The 19,139-nt window shown below is 46.8% G+C and overlaps 1 protein-coding gene across 2 annotated transcripts in view; it reads right to left on the reverse strand.

Annotated features, from left to right (window-relative positions):
- Positions 1-467: 467 nt before the first annotated feature.
- Positions 468-19,139, reverse strand: part of ARHGEF6 (Rac/Cdc42 guanine nucleotide exchange factor 6) — a 712,936-nt gene continuing 694,264 nt past the window's right edge. For both annotated transcript variants that reach the window (XM_085607964.1, XM_085607965.1), the window contains exon 22: positions 468-1,870. In XM_085607964.1, the coding sequence (XP_085464090.1) occupies positions 1,748-1,870 (123 nt within the window). In that variant the 3' untranslated portion in view covers positions 468-1,747. The remainder of the gene's footprint in view (positions 1,871-19,139) is intronic.

A 19,139-nucleotide genomic window follows, 5' to 3' on the forward strand; every position in this document is an offset into this window, starting at 1 on the left:
ATGGGGTTGTGGTCTTGCCAAGATCAGAGCAAAGGCTTTGTCCTTGGTAGAAATGTACCACGGCCCTTTGACATGCCTGTCTGAACATTCTACTGAATGACGAGTTTAGAAGAATATAGCATGGGGGTATCAGAAAAACTGAGAAAGCAAGGGCTCATGAGCTAGGCTTGACAAAAAACAGACAGACAGTAGCACAGACATCAGATTGGAAATTGAGATGAGAGGTGAGGTCCACATAGTCACTAATAGGTCACAGTGAACCAAACAATGCACCTCATCTGGTCTTACACTTTTTAAAAACGCAGATGTATTTTTCAGGCTCCTTTCAAAGCAGCATAAATTCCTCTTAGGAGGAGGACAGAAAGAAATCCATGTGTGCAATTGCTGAGAGTATATCAACCGTGTATAGAAATAAAACAAGATGGATCACATGCACAATTGTCAGAAATTCTAAAACTCGTGTGATCTGAGGTCCGAACCTTTATTAAAAGTATTTTACATTGGGAAGTGAATTTCTACAAACTGCATTTGGTAAGTTCTTGCTACGGGATATAGATTTTTAAGAAAGAGTCCTAGCTTCCAAAAAAGATTAATATGCGTATATGTTTTATTTCAGACAGAAAGCTTCTCTCCTAATTGGTAAGTACAATATAGCTCACACTGTGTCTGCATTGCAGCCATAGACAACTTCTCAAGATCCAAGGCAATTGTCTGGATGGCTTTGAGCCACACAACTGTAAAACCACCACTGTAGGTAATACCAAAACACACGCACACACACACACACACACACACACACATCTGATGGAATCTGAAAGTTCTCTAAGCATGTGCATGAATTGTTCTTGGAATATTAGCCAGAATCAGAAACAAAGGGACATGAAATAAAACTTCTCTGTCGCACAACACCCCTGAAATTCGTACATGATCAAGCTGCCTCTTTACATTCACACATATATGTGTTTACACACAATTTAATACTGGAAGCGCTACAAAAATAAAGAGAAATGTAGAAGCCACAACCCAAAGCACATACTCCCACAATTGCATGGCATGCAGAAGAAACAACTGTGAAGAATGTGTGGTCAACTAATCAGTTAACCCCATTTCCTGCAGGAAACGTTGTTTTTTGCAACGCAAATTTCTAGTACCTTTGGTATAAGCACTTATAAAAAGATATCATGACTTAACTTGTACTTAACACTCAATGAAACAAACCCTGTAAGGTTAATGTTACAATTCTAAATACAAAACATCCCTGGGAGAACGACAATAATTCTGTACTTTGCCAAAAAAATAGCTTTTTTTGATTGCCAGAAAATAAGTGCCAGTTAATTACAAAATATCCAGCACAGACCGTTCCATTCAATAAATTAGAAGGCTGATTGAAAAAGAAGAACATTAAAAGTGCATCGACAGCTTTAGAAAGCCACTGGCAGAACCGCTTTCCAAGAGGCAAACAAGCAGGTCCAATGTTCAGCGGGTACAGTACAAGGAGGCTGGTGCAAATGGTTTGTGATGGACTAATGCCCTACATCGAGCATTTGATGCACACTCCCTGCTGGATGAAAGGTTTACCGTTCACAATGAATGGAAACCACTAGACAACATTTCCAGTTCCACCTCTTTTTTTGGTACCAAAATTGAATAAGCAGCAGGAAGAGGCAAAGCGTCCAGTTGTGCGTCCCCAAAACACCTGAAGTAACATAATAGTAACCGCCAGCAGCATCATTTGTGACTGGGGAAGCTAATGGATTGTGTCATCGCGAGCACATTCATTGGTTTGCTTCAACAATCTTCTGACCAGCTTCTCTAGCTCTTTTCTTGACTTCTGTTCGTCATCCAAACTTTGCTTCATTCTTTTATTTTCCTGCAGATAGTGAAAGGTATAAAGCACAATGAAAAACTATTAGGACAGTTTTAAACTTTACAAGACACATTTAAGAACTTGGGACACAAACGACATATAGTATTTTTTTCTATTTATAAAAAATTACTCATTTGGTTCAAACAACACTTAAAATGAACAAACTTATCCCATTAACAAATATAATTCAAAATACCTAACTTATATTTTCAATACTGTAGCAATTGTACAATAACATTTGCCTATATTTAGGCATCAGTTTAATGAAGTGATGTAATGTATCAAGTGTAAATAATGCATTCATTTATCAGGGCCATACTTTTTTAAATTGAGAAAAGTAAACTTACGTATATATCCTAGACAGATAATAAGGATTTAATATGTATCAAGCAGTGACCAGCAGAGCGTTCACATACCGGCATAGTCGGCAGAAAATGTCCCTGCCGTGCACCTGGGTGTTAGGAAAAGGTGATGGGGGCTTCAAGAAGGGAATCAACCTTTACAACACATTTGTGTCCAACAGTGGGACTGCTAAGTGGTATTCGGAGGCCACGCCCTCTTTCTCCATCACTCAGCAAACGTGGCTCGTGGTGCACTATTGGTTTGGAGACGAAGTCCACTTTACTCCTGAGGGACCTTGGGGGCCAAGAAGCCTTCCTGGTACCCTATGTAAGTCCTGCACAGCAGGATTCCTGAGAGCTAATCGGACGCCCAGCACCCTTTCTCCACCACTGTGCAAAGGTTACAGGGATGTTATATTTAGGAATCAGCATTCAAAAAACCTCAGAAATTCACTGAAAAAAACAAAGGTTATAGGGACGTTATAGTTAGGAAATGGAATGACAAAAACCTTAGAAATTCACTGAAAAAAAAATGATTACAGAGACATTATAGTTAGGCTCAGGTTTCACTCGTACAAAACCAGAGAAATTCAGCAGTTCTAGTTAGCTGACCTAACTATATCTTACACCCCCGCGATGCACTGCTTAAGACATCACATATTACATCACTCATGACATGGTCAGTGACATCACTGATGACATCACTGATGACATCTCAAATGACATCATTGATGACATCATCCATAGAATCTCTGACGCACCCACTCACATCCCAATATAACCTTTCATACACCCACTCCAACTTACACACTACCATACTCAAAACCATACCCGTACTTATACATCCACTCACTGATTCATAGGTCTACACACACATCCACTCGTTCACCCATAAAGCCATTTCCAGGCTAACTCACTAATACAGCCACTGATAAATCCACTCATACACCCATACATCCACTCATACACTGTCAGTCACCCAAAAAGCTACTCACACACCTATGTACTCACCCATAGAGTCAATGACACAGCCACTCACCTATACAGTTATACATATCCCACTCACTTATTCATGCAGATACTAACACATACTCACCTATACAGTCACTGACACAAGCACACACTCACCCATACAGCCACTGTCACCTTTACCCACTCACACATAGTCACTCATATACTTCAACACTCACCTATACTGCCTTTCACATATGCAGTTACTCACCCATATACCACTGACACATCCATTCAATCACCGACACAGCCAAACACACTCAGTCACCCATACAGCCCCTCATGGAGGAACTCACTAACCCAATACAGCCACTGACTCATCCACTCACTCATCCATGCAGGCAGTCAAACGTTCCGTCACCTACCGACACAGACACTCATACACCCATACAGGTACTCGGACAACCAATGAATCACCCATAGAGCCACTCACGTACCCACTCAACAACCCATACACCAACTGACAGACTGATACAGACATTCACACAACCTAGTCACTTACCCATACATTCATTGACACACCTAATCACTTACTTATACAGTCAGTTCTGCACCCACTGAATCATCCATACAGGCACTCATACACCCACTGATTCATCAATATACCTTGGTATATATATTTAACACTCATAAACTTTTTAAAAACACTCAGAGTCACTGGATGATATCAGTGATGTCATTTGTGATATCATCAGTAATGTCATCAGTGATGTCACTGACCATGTCATCAGTGATGTAATATGTGTGGTCATGAGCAGTGCTTAGCAGGCCGTGAGTTATAGTTAGCTCAGCTAACTATAATGCTGAATTTCTCTGGTTTTGTACAAGTGAAACCTGAGCCTAACTATAACAACGTCTCTATAATCTTTGTTTTTTTCAGCATACATATATATATGCTTTACACCTACTTGCACAATACTTACATTGTCATTGTAAAGGCATGTTTGGTAAAGGTTTGCGTGGTAAAGGCATGAGTGGTAAAGGTACTTAACATGAAAGGTATGCTGTTCCCCAAGGCGGACAACGTGGTAGGGGGATTTAAAGGAGGGAAGTCCTCCTTGTCGGAACTAGAGTCATCACACACCCAGCAAGCTAGGTTTCATGCTTCGTCATATGGACTTGCTCCTCGTCGGGTCGGCGCTGCAATACTCGATGGGCACCCTTAAAGGGGTTCTTTAGCGGAGATCTTTTGTTCCTGCCGTATGGTGCGTGGGCCCTAAAGAACAGTGTAGTTGTGGTGCGGGAAAGAGACGTTAAAAAAGGTTGCATAGCCCACATAAACTCTTTGTTAGGCTGGTAATCCACCTTCTTAAAAGCAAACTGAGTGGTCGTTCTCTGGCTCTAGGGTACAGTGGAGCTCAGCTCATCTCATATAGTGTGGTCCCCCTTCTTTGTTAAAGATGAGTGGTAAATGCACATGTGTGGTAATGGACTTGTGGTAAAGGCCTGCATCCAAGTGAACCTGCTGAAAACTCGAAAAAACCTGGATCCGTGAACGAACACCGGAAAGCTACACAGCCCACAAGAACGCCACCCGCAGACACCACCACCTTATCAGATCCGCCAAAAGGACCTCCTTCGAAGACCGCCTAGACAACAACGCACACAACAGCAAAGAGCTATTGAACATCGTATAGGAACTTTCCAACCCCAGCTCCAACAACACCCCACCTTCACAAGACCTGTGCGACTTGCTGGCCACCTTCTTCCACCGCAAGATCGCAGACATCCACGACAGCTTCAACACCGTCACCACCCTGGCAACCACTGAGACCCCCGCTCCCACGACCACCACCCGCACCAACCGCCTGATCTCCTGGACCAATATCAACGACGACGACTCCATCAAGATCATGAACACCGTCCACCCCGGATCCCCGGAAGACCCCTGCCCACACCACATCTTCAACAAATCCAGCAGCACCATCGCACCCCATCTCAGGAAAACCATCAACATCTCCTTCGAGACAGCGACCTACCCGGAGAGCTGGAAGCACGCAGAGATCAACGCCTTACTCAAGAAGCCCAAGGCGGACCCCAAGGACCTCAAGAACTTCCGACCCATCTCCCTGCTCCCATTCCCGGCAAAGATCGTCGAAGAGGCAGTCAACAAACAACTGACCAGGTTCCCCGAGGAGAACAGCATCCTGGACCCGTCCCAGTCTGGGTTCCGCAGTAACCACAGCACAGAAACTGCCCTCTTCGCCGCCACCGATGACATCAGGTCCCTGCTAGACAACAGAGAAACCGCGGCCCTCATCCTCCTGGACCCGTCAGCTGCCTTCGACACGGTCTGCCAGCGCACACTACAAACACGCCTCTACGACGCCGGAATCCAAGAGAAAGCCCTGGACTGGGCCGCCTCCTTCCTCTCCGGCAGAACACAGAGCGTCCGCCTCCCATCCTTCCGCTCCGAAGCCACCGAGATCATTTGCGGCGTACCCCAAGGCTCATCCCTCAGCCCAACGTTGTTCAACGTCTACACGGCACCACTTGCCCACATCGCACGATGGCACGACCTCAACATCATCTCCTACGCCGACGCCACCCAGCTGATCCTCTTCCTCACCAAGGACCCCCACATCGCCAAAACCAACCTCCATGAAGGAATGAAGGCCGTCGCCGACTGGATGAGGAACAGCCGACTGAAGCTGAACTCTGACAAGACGGAGGTCCTCATCCTCGGATCCACCCCCTTGGCCTGGGACGAATCCTGGTGGCCGACTGCACTAGGAACAGCCCCAACACCCACCGACCACGCACGCAACCTAGGGGTCATCCTCGACTCTACCCTCTCCATGACGAAGCAGATCAACGCCGTTTCCTCCTCCTGCTTCAACACCCTCCGCATGCTTCACAGGATCTTCAAGTGGCTCCCCACCGAAACAAGAAGGATGGTCACCCAGGCCCTCATCAGCAGTAGACTGGACTATGGAAACGCACTCTATGCAGGAGCCCCGGCCAAACTCCTGAAACAGCTTCAAAGCATCCAGAACGCCTCCGCACGCCTGATCCTCGACATCCCTCGCCGCAGCCACATCAAACCCCACCTGAGAGACCTACACTGGCTCCCTGTCAACAAGAGGATAACCTTCAAAATCCTCACCCACGCACACAAGGCACTCCACAACACTGGACCAGCGTACCTCAACAGCCAACTCAGTCTCTACACCCCCACCCGCCAGCTCCGCTCCGCAGACAGCACGCTCGCCACCATCCCCCGCATCCGGAGAGTGACCGGCGGCGGCAGATCATTCTCCCACCTCGCCGCCAAGACATGGAACACCCTCCCCATCCACCTGCGGCAGACCGAAGACCTTCTGACCTTCAGACCTTCAGAAGACTTCTCAAGACCTGGCTCTTCGAACAGTAGCAGCTTCCTCCCCCCCCCCCTAGCGCCTTGAGACACTTGCGGGTATGTAGTGCGCTTTACAAGTGCCATGATTGATTGATTAAATATATGCATGGCTCCGCCATACATCCCGCCCAGGACTGCTATTGCTGAATGATATGCCACCAGCCACTCCCATGTGGTGTAATTCAACCTTTGCATACCTTTACAAATTTTAGTTCGACAGATAATGCTGGCAGGCAGGGGAAGGTCAAAATGACTGGTGCCACTGATGTACGGATTATGACTATTTAAAACCAGGGTCGAATTGGGGCCAAAAATTATCCCGTGCTCACAAAAAATATGGCCCACATTTGCAGACTGCAACCTTCCATGAAATATTGCAGTTAGAGTCAAGGTTAATTTGTGAAGACATTTGTGGTAAATTAAGCGTTTTGAAGGTTCTTGGTCCAGTCGCATTATCCAAGTCTGGAACACCATTGTTCTTTTATAGCTCACCCACAGGTCTTAGCACACATACCTTCAGGTCAACAAATCTTCTCACTGGCAGGTCCCTGCATCCATTTCTCACTGTCAATTTCCCAAGCCCTCGCTCACCCTCAGATCTCTGAATTCCAAGTCAGGCTCTAAAACTCCTGGTCATCCTTAGGGATTATCACTTGCCACTGAACAACATGACCCCAGAGGTTAATGCTCATCCTCAAGTTTGTAGGCCTCTTAACTCTCAAGGACACATAGGTGCTGAGTGTCCTAAGGCCTTAAGGCTCTTAGTCACCATCAATTTGTCCATAAACTAGCCACTTACTAAAAGAACACTTTAGCTCATTTCCCCTCTTCAGTCCCCTTAAGATCCTCCTGGGTGTCCGATACAGAGGCTCCAGCTCACTTTCAGGTGGCTTTAGATTCCAGTTCATCTCCAGGTCCCTCTATTTTTCTGTTTGGCCTGAGGCCCAATAGCTCTTTCTCACTGTTACCTAGAAGCCCCAGAGGACTTTCGGCATAGTTCCCTTACTGCACGGCTCACCCTAAGGAAATGAGGCTCACGATCACTGCCAGATTTGTGAAGCTCCTGCATACCTTAAATCCCCACAGCTGGCATTGGGGGTTAACATTATGTTTCAGGGACATTTCGTTTAGGTCCCTGAGCCTGCAGCTCACCCTCAGGTTCCTCAGATAATGCTTATTCTCAGTTTGCCAAAGCCTTGTTTACTCTCATGTCTTATATGCTGCAGCTTGCTATAATTGCTTCTGATCACCATGTGGTGCCGTGGTTTCTTCTCACTGTCATTTACTTTTGGTTCCTTACTCCAATCAGGCGCCTAGAGGTTGCTTCTCTGGTACACTGATTGTTAATGCTCCTCCTCACTTTAGGCCTCTGAGGTTCCTGTTCATCATCTGGCCAGTAAAACTACTCCTCAATTTCATGTTCCAGATGTTCTCACTTACCTTCAGATCACTGACTTGCCTGGTCACCCTGAGGCTTCTGCGTACCCTTTGGTGGTTGGGAAACTCACTGTTTAACCTCAGCATCAACTGATAACGGCTGTACAGATCAAGTCTTTCATGGATGCACAGGAGCCACTCTGCATGTGATGTATTGGGGGTGTAGGGCATCTTGGTACTCAATGACTTTATGTTGTGTTGAGATGAGACACAAGTTGAATCTACCTAACATACTACAAGAAATCACTACAACTGCAGACTTTCATTTCATTTTCTATATATCATCTGTGCCCTCGCTTTCGCTCACACACACATATGATCCGTTCCCCCCTCTCTCGCCTTTTTTCGATTACCCATTTCACCTCAATTCTCACATTCTTCTATCAATGCATCTATTGGATTTTCTATGTTTTTAGATATCTCCATCTGTCATACCAACTTTTCATTCTCTATCTCCCTCCCTCAGCTTTGTTCTCATTTTACTCTACCCATTTATCATTCTCCCTTCAACTTTTACTCATCTCTCGTTTTCCATCTTTTTCCCTATCTATCTCTCCCTCTTTTCCCCCTCACCCTGAACTCTCTCTCCCTCTCTGTGTCTTTCTTTCTCTGTCTGCAATTCCCCCTCACTCCTCTCACTCACGTTAGCCCTTTATAAATCTTTGTCCTCCTCCCATTTCCTTATTCCCTGCTCCCTCAATTTTTGTCTCTTCTATGAGTTTTACTTCGGTTCTTTTTTCAATCTTGCTATTTCTCCCTATCTTCAGCTGTGCTTTTTTGTTTCAATCACACTCATTTCCATCCATCTCTTATGACGAATCCTTTGTGTTCTGTACTACAACTAATGTTGTATTCCGTTGTGTTTTATTTATTGCCTTTCTGTAGTCAGTAACGATCTACATTAGCAAACCTTGACATTTGCAGAAGACCATTCCCTAAAGAAATTAAATGGATTGCTGTCCTTGTGAGTGCTTTGAGTTCCGCATTCTCGCAAAACGGATTCAGGGAAGCGGCGGGGTCTTGTTCTATCTCGGGTAATGTACAGACTAAGAGCCTGATTTAAAGTTGGATGTGAATAGACTCCAAAACAATTAGATAAAACTATAGGTTTAGCTCATTGTTTGCTTTCATCAATGTTATTTCATTTCTTTTATATTTTTATTAGAATCTACTATGCACATTTATTTTATTTCTTTATATGTTAATAAAATAATGAAAAGACATGTATAAAAACAATATGCACAGTGCTGAACAATACTTTACAATGCTATACAGTCAGTCAATAAATCTTTATTCGGCTTAAGCAGCCATAAAAGAAAACAAATAAAAATCATTCAATACATTAAAAACATCGCATTAGAGATCCATAAATCTTGTAAATACAAGGGGTAAAGTGCATTTCTAGTAGGCTTAAAAACAACTAAATAAAACTCCATAATTTCCCGAAATTCAAATCCCTAGTCTTCAAATAAACACACTTCCTACAATTCAGCATCAGGGAGCGTTTCCTAACACCAATTTGAATTTACAAAAAAACATTATCAAAGTATAAATTAGCCAACTGTACATTATTTAAAAAAAACAAATCCTAAAAGACCAAGGTAATGCAGCTCTTTAGTTAAAACAGTATCACTGGGACAACTAATTGTACTCCAATTCATATCTTTTCCTAATCACCAAAGATACTTTTATGTAACTGGATATTGCACTACAGGTGTCGGGGTGGCCAATGATGGCAAATATTTGAAATCCTTAAAGATATGTACAAGGGCGTATTTTCTATGACAAAGGAATTATAAATCTACTCCTTACCATTTTGTATAAAGTGCAAAATAATTGTGAGGTTATCACATGGACTAAGAGAGAGGTCATTCGCCCAGCCACACTGTCGTGGAAAGGCCAGCAAAAAGTGCACAGTATCTAACCGGAATCTAGCTAGATCTAGTTAGTTAGATGAAACTTAGCCTGTGAGTTAATAGTAAATGTTAAATAATATTGTAGCGGAGCAGGGGGCGAGTACATCGGGAAGATTTCGTCTTGCTGAAAATAGCACGTGTTTCCCCTTGAAAGCAAAGCCTCTTTGATGATTACTTTGGGGTTCAGTGGGAGACTTTCAAGGTTATCACAAAAGTGGCCCAGGCCTATTTCATGATATTTGTCTTTCAAGAACCGAAGCCATGGTATTTTAAGAGAGTTGGCCAGATTTTGACAATCTTTTATGATTTCTCGTGAGAAGTTCTTCAGAAAGCCACATTTTTGCCCATAATAAAAGAGGGGCACCAGCTATACGGTCTGCCAACAGCTCTAGACCTAATTCATCGCTATGCTATACAATAAAAATCCATCTATAATGTTGATTCATTTTTTTTCATATACAGAAAGGTATCTGTTCAATTTTATGACACAAATAACTGTCTCCTTATATAGACATTTTCTATATAAATACAATTGCACAAAAACAGTGTTGTACCCCACACCTACTAAAAAAGCCACTTATTCATCATACTCACACACATACATTCCCTTTTTCCTAGCCATTCACAATTGTTCCAACCAATAGGTTTAAGCACTACCTGCAACAACTTGGAAGTAACTATTTTCTCTGCCCTTGCTGTGTTGTGGGTCGGAATCTTATATAGTTTGGTCTACGATCCTTTCAGTGGACAGTGTGTAGAAGCGACACCTTCTACAGGACCACCTGATGTACTACCTCATGAAATGGAAGGTAAAGATGGGAGTATCTTGAAAACTTTGTTTCTGTAAATAATATAAAAACTCCTAAATAGTCAGTTTAATAGCATCTTCTGGTTTAAAACTATACCCAGTGTTGCGACTGCACAAAGGGAAACTTGCACCCAAATGGTGCACAAAAGAGAAGATATAATGACAAGGTTAGAGTGTGCATCTAATATAGGTGGATAAGATGAAGTTTTACCTTATAACCAAGTGTATCAAAAAGATCTTGTTCCAGACATCGCAGTGAACTTCATGCTGTGGTGGTGAAGTGCTGATTGAATGAAATGTTAGTTTTGCTCTCATGTGTATGAGAACAATTTTAAAGAAACTATCCCGTCACCTGGAAAGGAAATGTGAGCTGGAAACTCATGTTACCTTTCTGGCCCTCATATCATCTGCTAGGTGCCCAAACTCTCGATGTATGTTAGACCGGGAATCGGTTCCTGTTCCTGTTCATGGAACTGCTGCTACTGGGACAAAATACAGTAGAGTAGTATTAATACCTGTAGCATGTGTGATTTCTGTATTAGGCCTATTTATTGGTTATATTTCCTTATAGGTGACATTACTTCTATTTGTATTTTCTCGGTAATCCTTGCACGTGTTGCGTTTTAGGTGTTTGCCATAGCTCATTCATTAAGGGGACAGCTTTTAATGGTTTGCTATCCTTTTCTTCAGGACAGTGTAGATGGCCGGAATTCAATCCTAATAAAATGCGAGGTCCATGTCAGGCAAGTACTGATGGCATTTTACTTAAGTTTTGTATCTTATCTTGTATTGTGTTAATATTTAATCTATGGAGTGCCCCTTCTGGGCTATAGCAATCTCCTATGTAATTTGTGGGTGCTGAGAGCTACAGCTATGGATCTCTATGACGGGGTCCTCTCAGGCATAACACGCTGTTCGTAAAGAGATTAAATGGTAATTGCCTGCGGCGCAGGGGTCTGATCACTAAAACTAAAATATGTAACAGTCTTTTATACGGCAGATAAGAGGAGCTATATAAATGCTATCCTCTGTGTACGTTGATGGCCGAGTCGCCACAAGGGTGCCCTGATAAACAACAGGGGGCCTACTGCAGAAATTTCTTATAAGATGATTAAATAAGAAGCATGTTACCGCGAGAATCCTATGCTACTAAAGGGAGATAGGCAAGACCTTGCCTTCTGGTGCGGTTCTCTTTGATTTCAATCTATCGGACAAACTAACCTCTGTAGAAGATTTTTTACGTCAGCCCTCAAATGATTTAAACTGATGGCGAGTTATGCAAGAGACGTGTTGAAGTGGGAGAAAGCCTTGCAACTAAACATGAACAAGGGACTCCAGAAAGTTAAAGAGCCCGAAAAAGCATGGGTGCCATCTAATGAGTGATGATCCTCCGGTGTACATTTTTATATATAAACTTTGAGTACTCAACTTTCGAGTGAGGATCTATCTAACAAAAGCGGAAAGCAATCGTTTTTTTTAACACGGCGGTAGCCTAGATTATCATTTATGATCCTTATGTTACGATAAGCTCTCAATAATAGATTGCATAGTACAGCGTACTACCAACATGATGGAGGGAGCAGCAAAAGTTCTCTAGTGTAATGTTAACATGGAAAGACCGTAGAAAGTAAACAGGATCAAGTAACTCTCTATATAATTTCCTCATTGAGCCCCTTCTTTACCGTATTAAGAGAGAAGATCCAATATGTTTCTCCATCTTTACGTTGGTCTATCATAGCTTGTTCTTGTTTGGCGCAAACTTTTTCTAAGATAATCCACTTGAGTTCATTTTCAGTGTGACCTTGGTCACTGCAATGTTGGATTAAGGGTGCTTGAAATTTTCTAGTTCCATTTGCTGATTTATGTTCCGCATAGCGGATCCTAAATTCTCTCCAGGTGTCGCCCTACGTATCCCAGTCCATATGGGCAGGTGATGAGATATATGACATTGGAACTTCTACAATTGGACATATCTTTTAGAAAACTTTTCGTTCTCCACATTCTCATCTGTCTGTGGTGAGGGCAGTGTCACAAGCAGGGCATGTGCCACATCTGTGGTTCCCCTTTATCAATTTGGTGCCTGCCATGGATCCTTGCTTTTGTTCTTTCTTAGATTTTTGCCTTGTGTGAACTATTTTGTCTCTTATATTGGCATTTCTTCTATATGAGAACATAGGTCTATACAATATGGATTGTCCCACATTTCCGACCAAACACACGCGGGTGCGTGCACCTACTCAAATCGATCCTAATTTATAAGTGAGCACTCCAAGGCTAGGAACATTGGATTAGCCGTTTCTGAGGAACCATGCCAAGGTTCTGCTAATAATTTGCAGATTACATTTGAGTCATGATGGTCACGGTTTAAGAATTAATAGTTGCAATTTTGGACGGAACCATCAATATATATATTTGAGCCGCATGAATCAAACGAAAGGCAATTACTTCTAAAAACTAATCAAGAAATAAAGTGCGATCATCTATCAATTGACAGAGAGGCCCTATGTTGGAAATGTGTGACAAAGTTCTTTCCGGATTTGGAGTCTAAATATAGAGGTTTTTATTGGTTATGTTAAAAAGCCTTTTTAATCAACTCAAGAGAGTCCATCATTTTGTCTTGATAAAGATGGAAATATTTTAAACCCATCGAAATGCGTCGACGCCTTTTTAACCACATAATCCGTGAACACAGGCGGTAGAACGAGTTGAAAATTATAAAAGCACCAAGCTCCATGCCAGAAGTAGTGTCACATCACGGATATGTACATTTTAAAGACAAATTCTGTTTGTCTATCTTACACTCTCTTTTAGTATTTATTGTCTATGTTTTCTGTTAGTCTATTGTAATTATGTATTGGTTATGTGATTATTGTTCGATATAATGTCAATGATTGTACTGTTTTTTTATCTGAGATTCTGTGAATAAATTTAATTTTGTATATTTTGGTATTTAGATAATTTTATTGTGTTTGTTTACTCACCTGTTGATTATATATGGTCCAATCATCTCCAGTTTGAGTGAGCGAGTGACAAGGGTTAGGTCTTAAGTGTAGCAGTCGGTCAAGCATTTAGACTGACGTAGCTTTGTCCAGAGGATTTTTTCTTTTCACCACATGAAAAGGCAACACCGGTTTTTGAAAAAAAGGCTGCAGGAGTCTGAAGAACAAGTTACTTACCTTCGGTAACGCTATATCTGTAAGAAACATTAGTTAGTTAGATTCCTTACCTTAGGATATCCCCAGGCGTCAGGCTGGATCCGGAAAGATTTTTCATCAGCAATACCCTTGCGCATCGCTAGGCGTCGTCTGCGGCTCCGCGTCCGTCATCGACGTCGTGATCGCCGGGATGACATCGTCGAAGTACTTAGACGCCGCCCTCGCACGCTGACGTCAGTTATTGTACACAGATTTCCGCGCCAAGAACGCAGAGCCATGCAAAAAACCAACACTGGTGCCATGAATCTAGGGCCCTGAAAGGGATGACCTTAACCCTAGGTATCAGTTCGCAGAACGGGGAGGATGGGTGGGGCGGTAAGGAATCTAACTAACTAATGTTTCTTACAGATATATCGTTACCGAAGGTAAGTAACTTGTTCATCTGAAAGAAACACGTTAGTTAGTTAGATTCCTTACCTTAGAATAGATACCCCAGCAATACCAACCCAGGTGGTGGGTCTGTGAACTAAGATCACACCAGGAAGTCCTGGAGAACGGAACGGCCAAAGAAGCCGTCTCTCCGGACTTGGCTGTCCAGGCAGTAATGCTTAGCAAACGTGTGCAGCAAGGCCCATGTAGCTGCCTGAGAAATGTCCTGCAGAGGGACTCCTCGTCCCAGGGCAGTAGTAGCCGCTGTAGCCCGAGTGGAATAGGGCCTCAGCCCCACAGGAGGTTCCTTCTTAGCCAAGGAATAACAGGCCTTAATGCACAAAACGACCCACCGGGAGATGGTTCGCTTGTGCACCGCCCGCCCCTTCTTAGCGCCCACGTAGCCAACGAAAATATGGAACTGTTTCGTGCGGTCCAGATAGAAGGAGAGCGCACGTTTTGGGTCCAGACCGTGGAGCCTCTTTTCCTCTGTCGAGGGATGCGGAGGTGGAAAGGAGGTGGGCAATGTAACAGACTGGCCGATGTGAAAGGCAGTAACCACCTAAGGGAGAATGGAAGGACGAGTCCTGAGAACAACCTTGTCCGGATGGACCGAGAGGAAAGGAGGTTTAGAAGAAAGAGCCTGGAGCTCCCTCACCCATCTGGCCGAGGTGATGGCAACCAGGAAAGCTGTCTTAAGAGTCAAAAGACGAAGCAGACAATTGTGAAGTGGCTCAAAAGGAGCGCACATCAGATAGGTTAACACCAGGTTCAAGTCCCACTGAGGCATTACGAAAGGGACAGGAGGAAATATGTGAGTAATGCCTTTAAAGAATCTAGCAACAACAGGGGACTTGAAAAGAGAAGGCTGATCAGGAAGCCGTAAGAAGGCAGAAACAGCTGAAAGATATCCCTTGAGGGTGCCCAGAGCAGAGCCCTGCTGGGCCAGGGAAAGAAGAAAGAGGATAACTTCAGAAAGAGGGGCGGAAAGGAGATTCACAGCCTTTGCTGTGCACCATGCCACAAATGTGTTCCACCTGCAGGCGTATACCGTTTTAGTGGAGGGACGCCTGGCTGCCAGAATGACATCACAGACTTCAGGAGGCAAGTCAAATGGCATCAACTGTCGCCGCTCAATCTCCACGCATGGAGGTGGAGGCTGGACAGGTTCGGGTGGAGGACCGTCCCCTGCTGCTGCGACAGAATGTCCTCCTGAAGAGGCAGCCGAATCGGGGGATCGATTGACAGACTGAGTAGCTCGGGATACCAGTACCTTCGTGCCCAATCCAGAGCCACAAGGATGACTTGGGCCCGGTCGCGCCTGGGCAGAAGTGGTATAGGCGAAAAGGCGTACATAAGACCGCAACTCCACTTGCGACGAAAAGGTTCTCCGAGCAAGTGCTGCCTTGGAAATTCCAACGCGCACAACTGATGACATTGCACGTTCTCTTCGGTGGCGAATAGATCTAACCAAGGCTCTCCCCACTGCCGAAAGAGGCCTTGCGCCACGTCCGAGTTAAGACAACATTCGTGACCCATCATGCACCGGTGGCTGAGTTTGTCCGCCCTGGCTTTCAAAGAGCCCGCCAGGTGTTGAACCACCAGGGTGATGCCCTGATGTTCCAGCCATGTCCAGAGGCGCAGAGCCTCCTGACAAAGGGTCCACGACCCCACCCCGTTTGTTGCAATACCACATGGCGGTGGTGTTGTCCGTGAACACCTGCACTGCACTTCCCCGTACAGAGGGAAGGAATGCCTTCAGTGCAAGACGAATCGTCCGCAGCTCCAAAAGGTTGATATGGACCCGGGACTCTGCCGGAGACCAGAGTCATCTGATCTCCGCCTCTCCAATGTGGCCCCCCCATCCCAGTTGGGGTAGGGAGAGGGATCTGCCACTGACCAATCGCGGTCCGTGAGCCACCACTGCAACTGTTTTGCAGTGCCCTCCGAGCTAAGGACGTGGTCGGACAGGTTGCCCCGCTGTTGAGCCCACTGGAACTTCAGGTCCCACTGCAGAGCCCGCATCCGCCACCTGGCGTGATGTATCAGCAGGATGCAGGAGGCCATCAGACCCAGCAGTCGCAGCACCAACCTGACCAAAACTCTGGATAAAGGCTGAAAGATCTGAATCAGAGCCTGAATATCCCGAACCCGCTGTTCCGGAGGATAGACCCGAAACAGCGCCGAGTCCAGAACCGCTCCAATGAAAAGAAGCTTCTGGGAGGGACTCAGATGCGACTTCGGCACGTTGATGGAGAACCCCAGCAAACGCAGGAGGTCGGCCATAGTCTGGAGGTGGGAGACGACTGCCTGGGGCGAGCCCGCCTTCAACAACCAGTCTTCGAGATAGGGTAAGACTGGAACCCCTAATCTGCGCAGATGAGCTGCGACCACCGCCATCACTTTCGTGAACACCCGAGGGGCACTGGTGAGGACAAAGGGGAGCACGGTAAACTGAAAGTGCTCGTCGCCTACCGTAAACCGCAGGGAACGCCGGTGTGCCGGCAGGACGGGGATGTGGAAATATGCGTCCTGCAAGTCCAACGCTACCATCCAGTCTCCAGGGTCTAGGGCAGCCAGAACCTGAGCTAAGGTGAGCATCTTGAACTTCTCCTTCTGGAGGAAGGCGTTGACACTCCTGAGGTCCAAGATAGGGCGCAGGCCCCCTTTGCCCTTCTTGGGAACCAGAAAGTAGTGAGAGTAACAACCCTGACCTACTTCTGGACCAGGAACGCGCTCAATGGCCCCCTTGGCCAAGAGGGCTGTAACTTCTACCTGCAGAAGTCGCAAGTGATCCCCCGACATGCGGTGGTACTGCTGTGGCATGGCTGGAGGGGTCGCCTCGAAGGGGAGGGAGTAGCCCCTTCGGGCAATTTGCAGCACCCACCTGTCTGACGTGATGGTACGCCAGTGGAGCAGGTGATGGCGAACTCTGCCTCTCACTGGCGTGGAATGGACCTGAAAAGTCAGAATAGGAAGGTTTTGAGGCAGGTGCTGCTGGGGCAGATGTGGGCTGACCGTCTCTCTGTCCCCCTGCTCCGCCTCGGCGGAATCCACGCCCACGACCGTGTTGGGGCTGGTTCTGTGGCCTGTGGCTAGATGGACGTGTGGGGCACCCCTTCCTTGGCCGCGAAAGGGGCGAAAAGCGGAAGTTTGCAGGCGCGGGCCGAGAGGCCCAAGGACTTGGCCGTAGTCCTGGAGTCCTTAAAGCGCTCCAGCGCACTATCTGCTTTGTCGCCAAAAAGGCGACGGCCATCGAAGGGCATGTCCATGAGGGTGCTCTGGACATCCCCGGAGAAATTCGTGGATCTCAGCCAGGCGTGGCGGCGAATCGCCACTGTGGTCGCAATTGCCCTACCTAGCGAGTCCGTGGTGTCAAGCCCGCAACGAATCGAGTACCGTGCCGCAACCCACCCCTCAGCAAGAGCCTGGGCAAGCCGTGTCCGGACCTCCTCCGGACACTGGGGTAGCACGTCTGCCACTGTATCCCACAAGGAGTGGGTGTAACGGTCCAAAAGGCACGTGGTATTAATAGACCGCAACCCCAAACTGAGGGAGGAAAACAGCTTATTCCCTAATTGTTCCAAACTTTTGGATTCCCGGTCCGGAGGAGCGGACGGGAAGGCGGTCTGGGATGTAGAGGCCTGGATAACCAGGCTCTCAGGGGTAGGGTGCACCGAAAGAAAGCTGGGGTCGCCCGTTGCAGGGCGGTGGCGCCGGGCCACGTTCCAGTCCACATGAGTGACTGTGGAGGGCTTGGACCAGGTGCCCATCAGAATGTCAGTCAGTGCTTCATTGAACTGCAGCAAAGGCTCCGAAGAGCTTGCTGGCGGTTGAAGCACTTCAGTGAGGAGATTAGTCCTCACTGTCACTGCAGGGAGCTCCAGATGAAGGGCTTCGGCAGCCGTGCGCAGCACCAGTGAATAGGTAGCACCCTCCTCCATAGCCACAGAGGGAGGAGAGATGAAGCCAGTGTCAGGGGAGGTGTTGAGACCACTGGCATCCCCCAGCTCTTCTGCCCAGTCCTGATCAAACTGGCACTGCTGTTCCAGAGGGTCCTCAGACCCCTCCCGGTCGTCCCCGTCATCCGACTCCTGGTAGACAGGTTGAAAGGACGGAGACGTGCGGTAGATGAATTGCTCATCCATCGGCGCCGGAGGCGGCGCCACTCCGAGGCCGGACCCGGACCGGGGCTAAAACTGGGGGCGACGTCGTCTGAAGACGGCGCTGGGGGCGGCACCATAGGGGTCGGCACCGGCGGAGGGGTCATAAGGTCAACCGGCGTCGACCGGGATCCAGGACTGGATCCCGCGGGGGCCTGCGGCGTCAGGACCGAAGTCGATGACGACGCCGGGGCCGGAGCCGCCGGCTCGCTAGGCCTCCCAGTCGGACCTGCGGGGCCCGAAGGCACACCGGCAGGCCTCGACGGCGGAGCGAGACTCCTCACGGCCACGAGGAAGTCTCGGATCTCGCTCGGAGTCGCATTAGGCCCAGGGACCGGAGGGTACGGATGAGACTCCTGCGGCTCTGACGGAGCCGCGCGGGTGGTGCCTCCCGAACCCTCAGCCGAGTCGCGCGACCGGCGAGGGGAGTCAGAAGAGCGATTTTGCCTCTTCGACTTCTTCTTACTGTGCCTCGACTTACCGGAGTGAGAGGACTTCGAACCGGACGAGCGGTGATGGCTGCGGCTCCGCGACCGGTCCCTCGACCTCCTCCTCGACCGGGACCTCGAGGAGCTTAGCCTTCGAGGTCAAGGCCCAGCCATCGGGGCACAACTCGGCATCACCGACAGTGATGATCCGTTACCGACATCAGTC

The sequence above is a fragment of the Triturus cristatus genome, chromosome 5_2 (genome assembly GCF_964204655.1).
Source record: "Triturus cristatus chromosome 5_2, aTriCri1.1, whole genome shotgun sequence".
NCBI classification, from domain to species: Eukaryota; Metazoa; Chordata; class Amphibia; order Caudata; family Salamandridae; genus Triturus; species Triturus cristatus.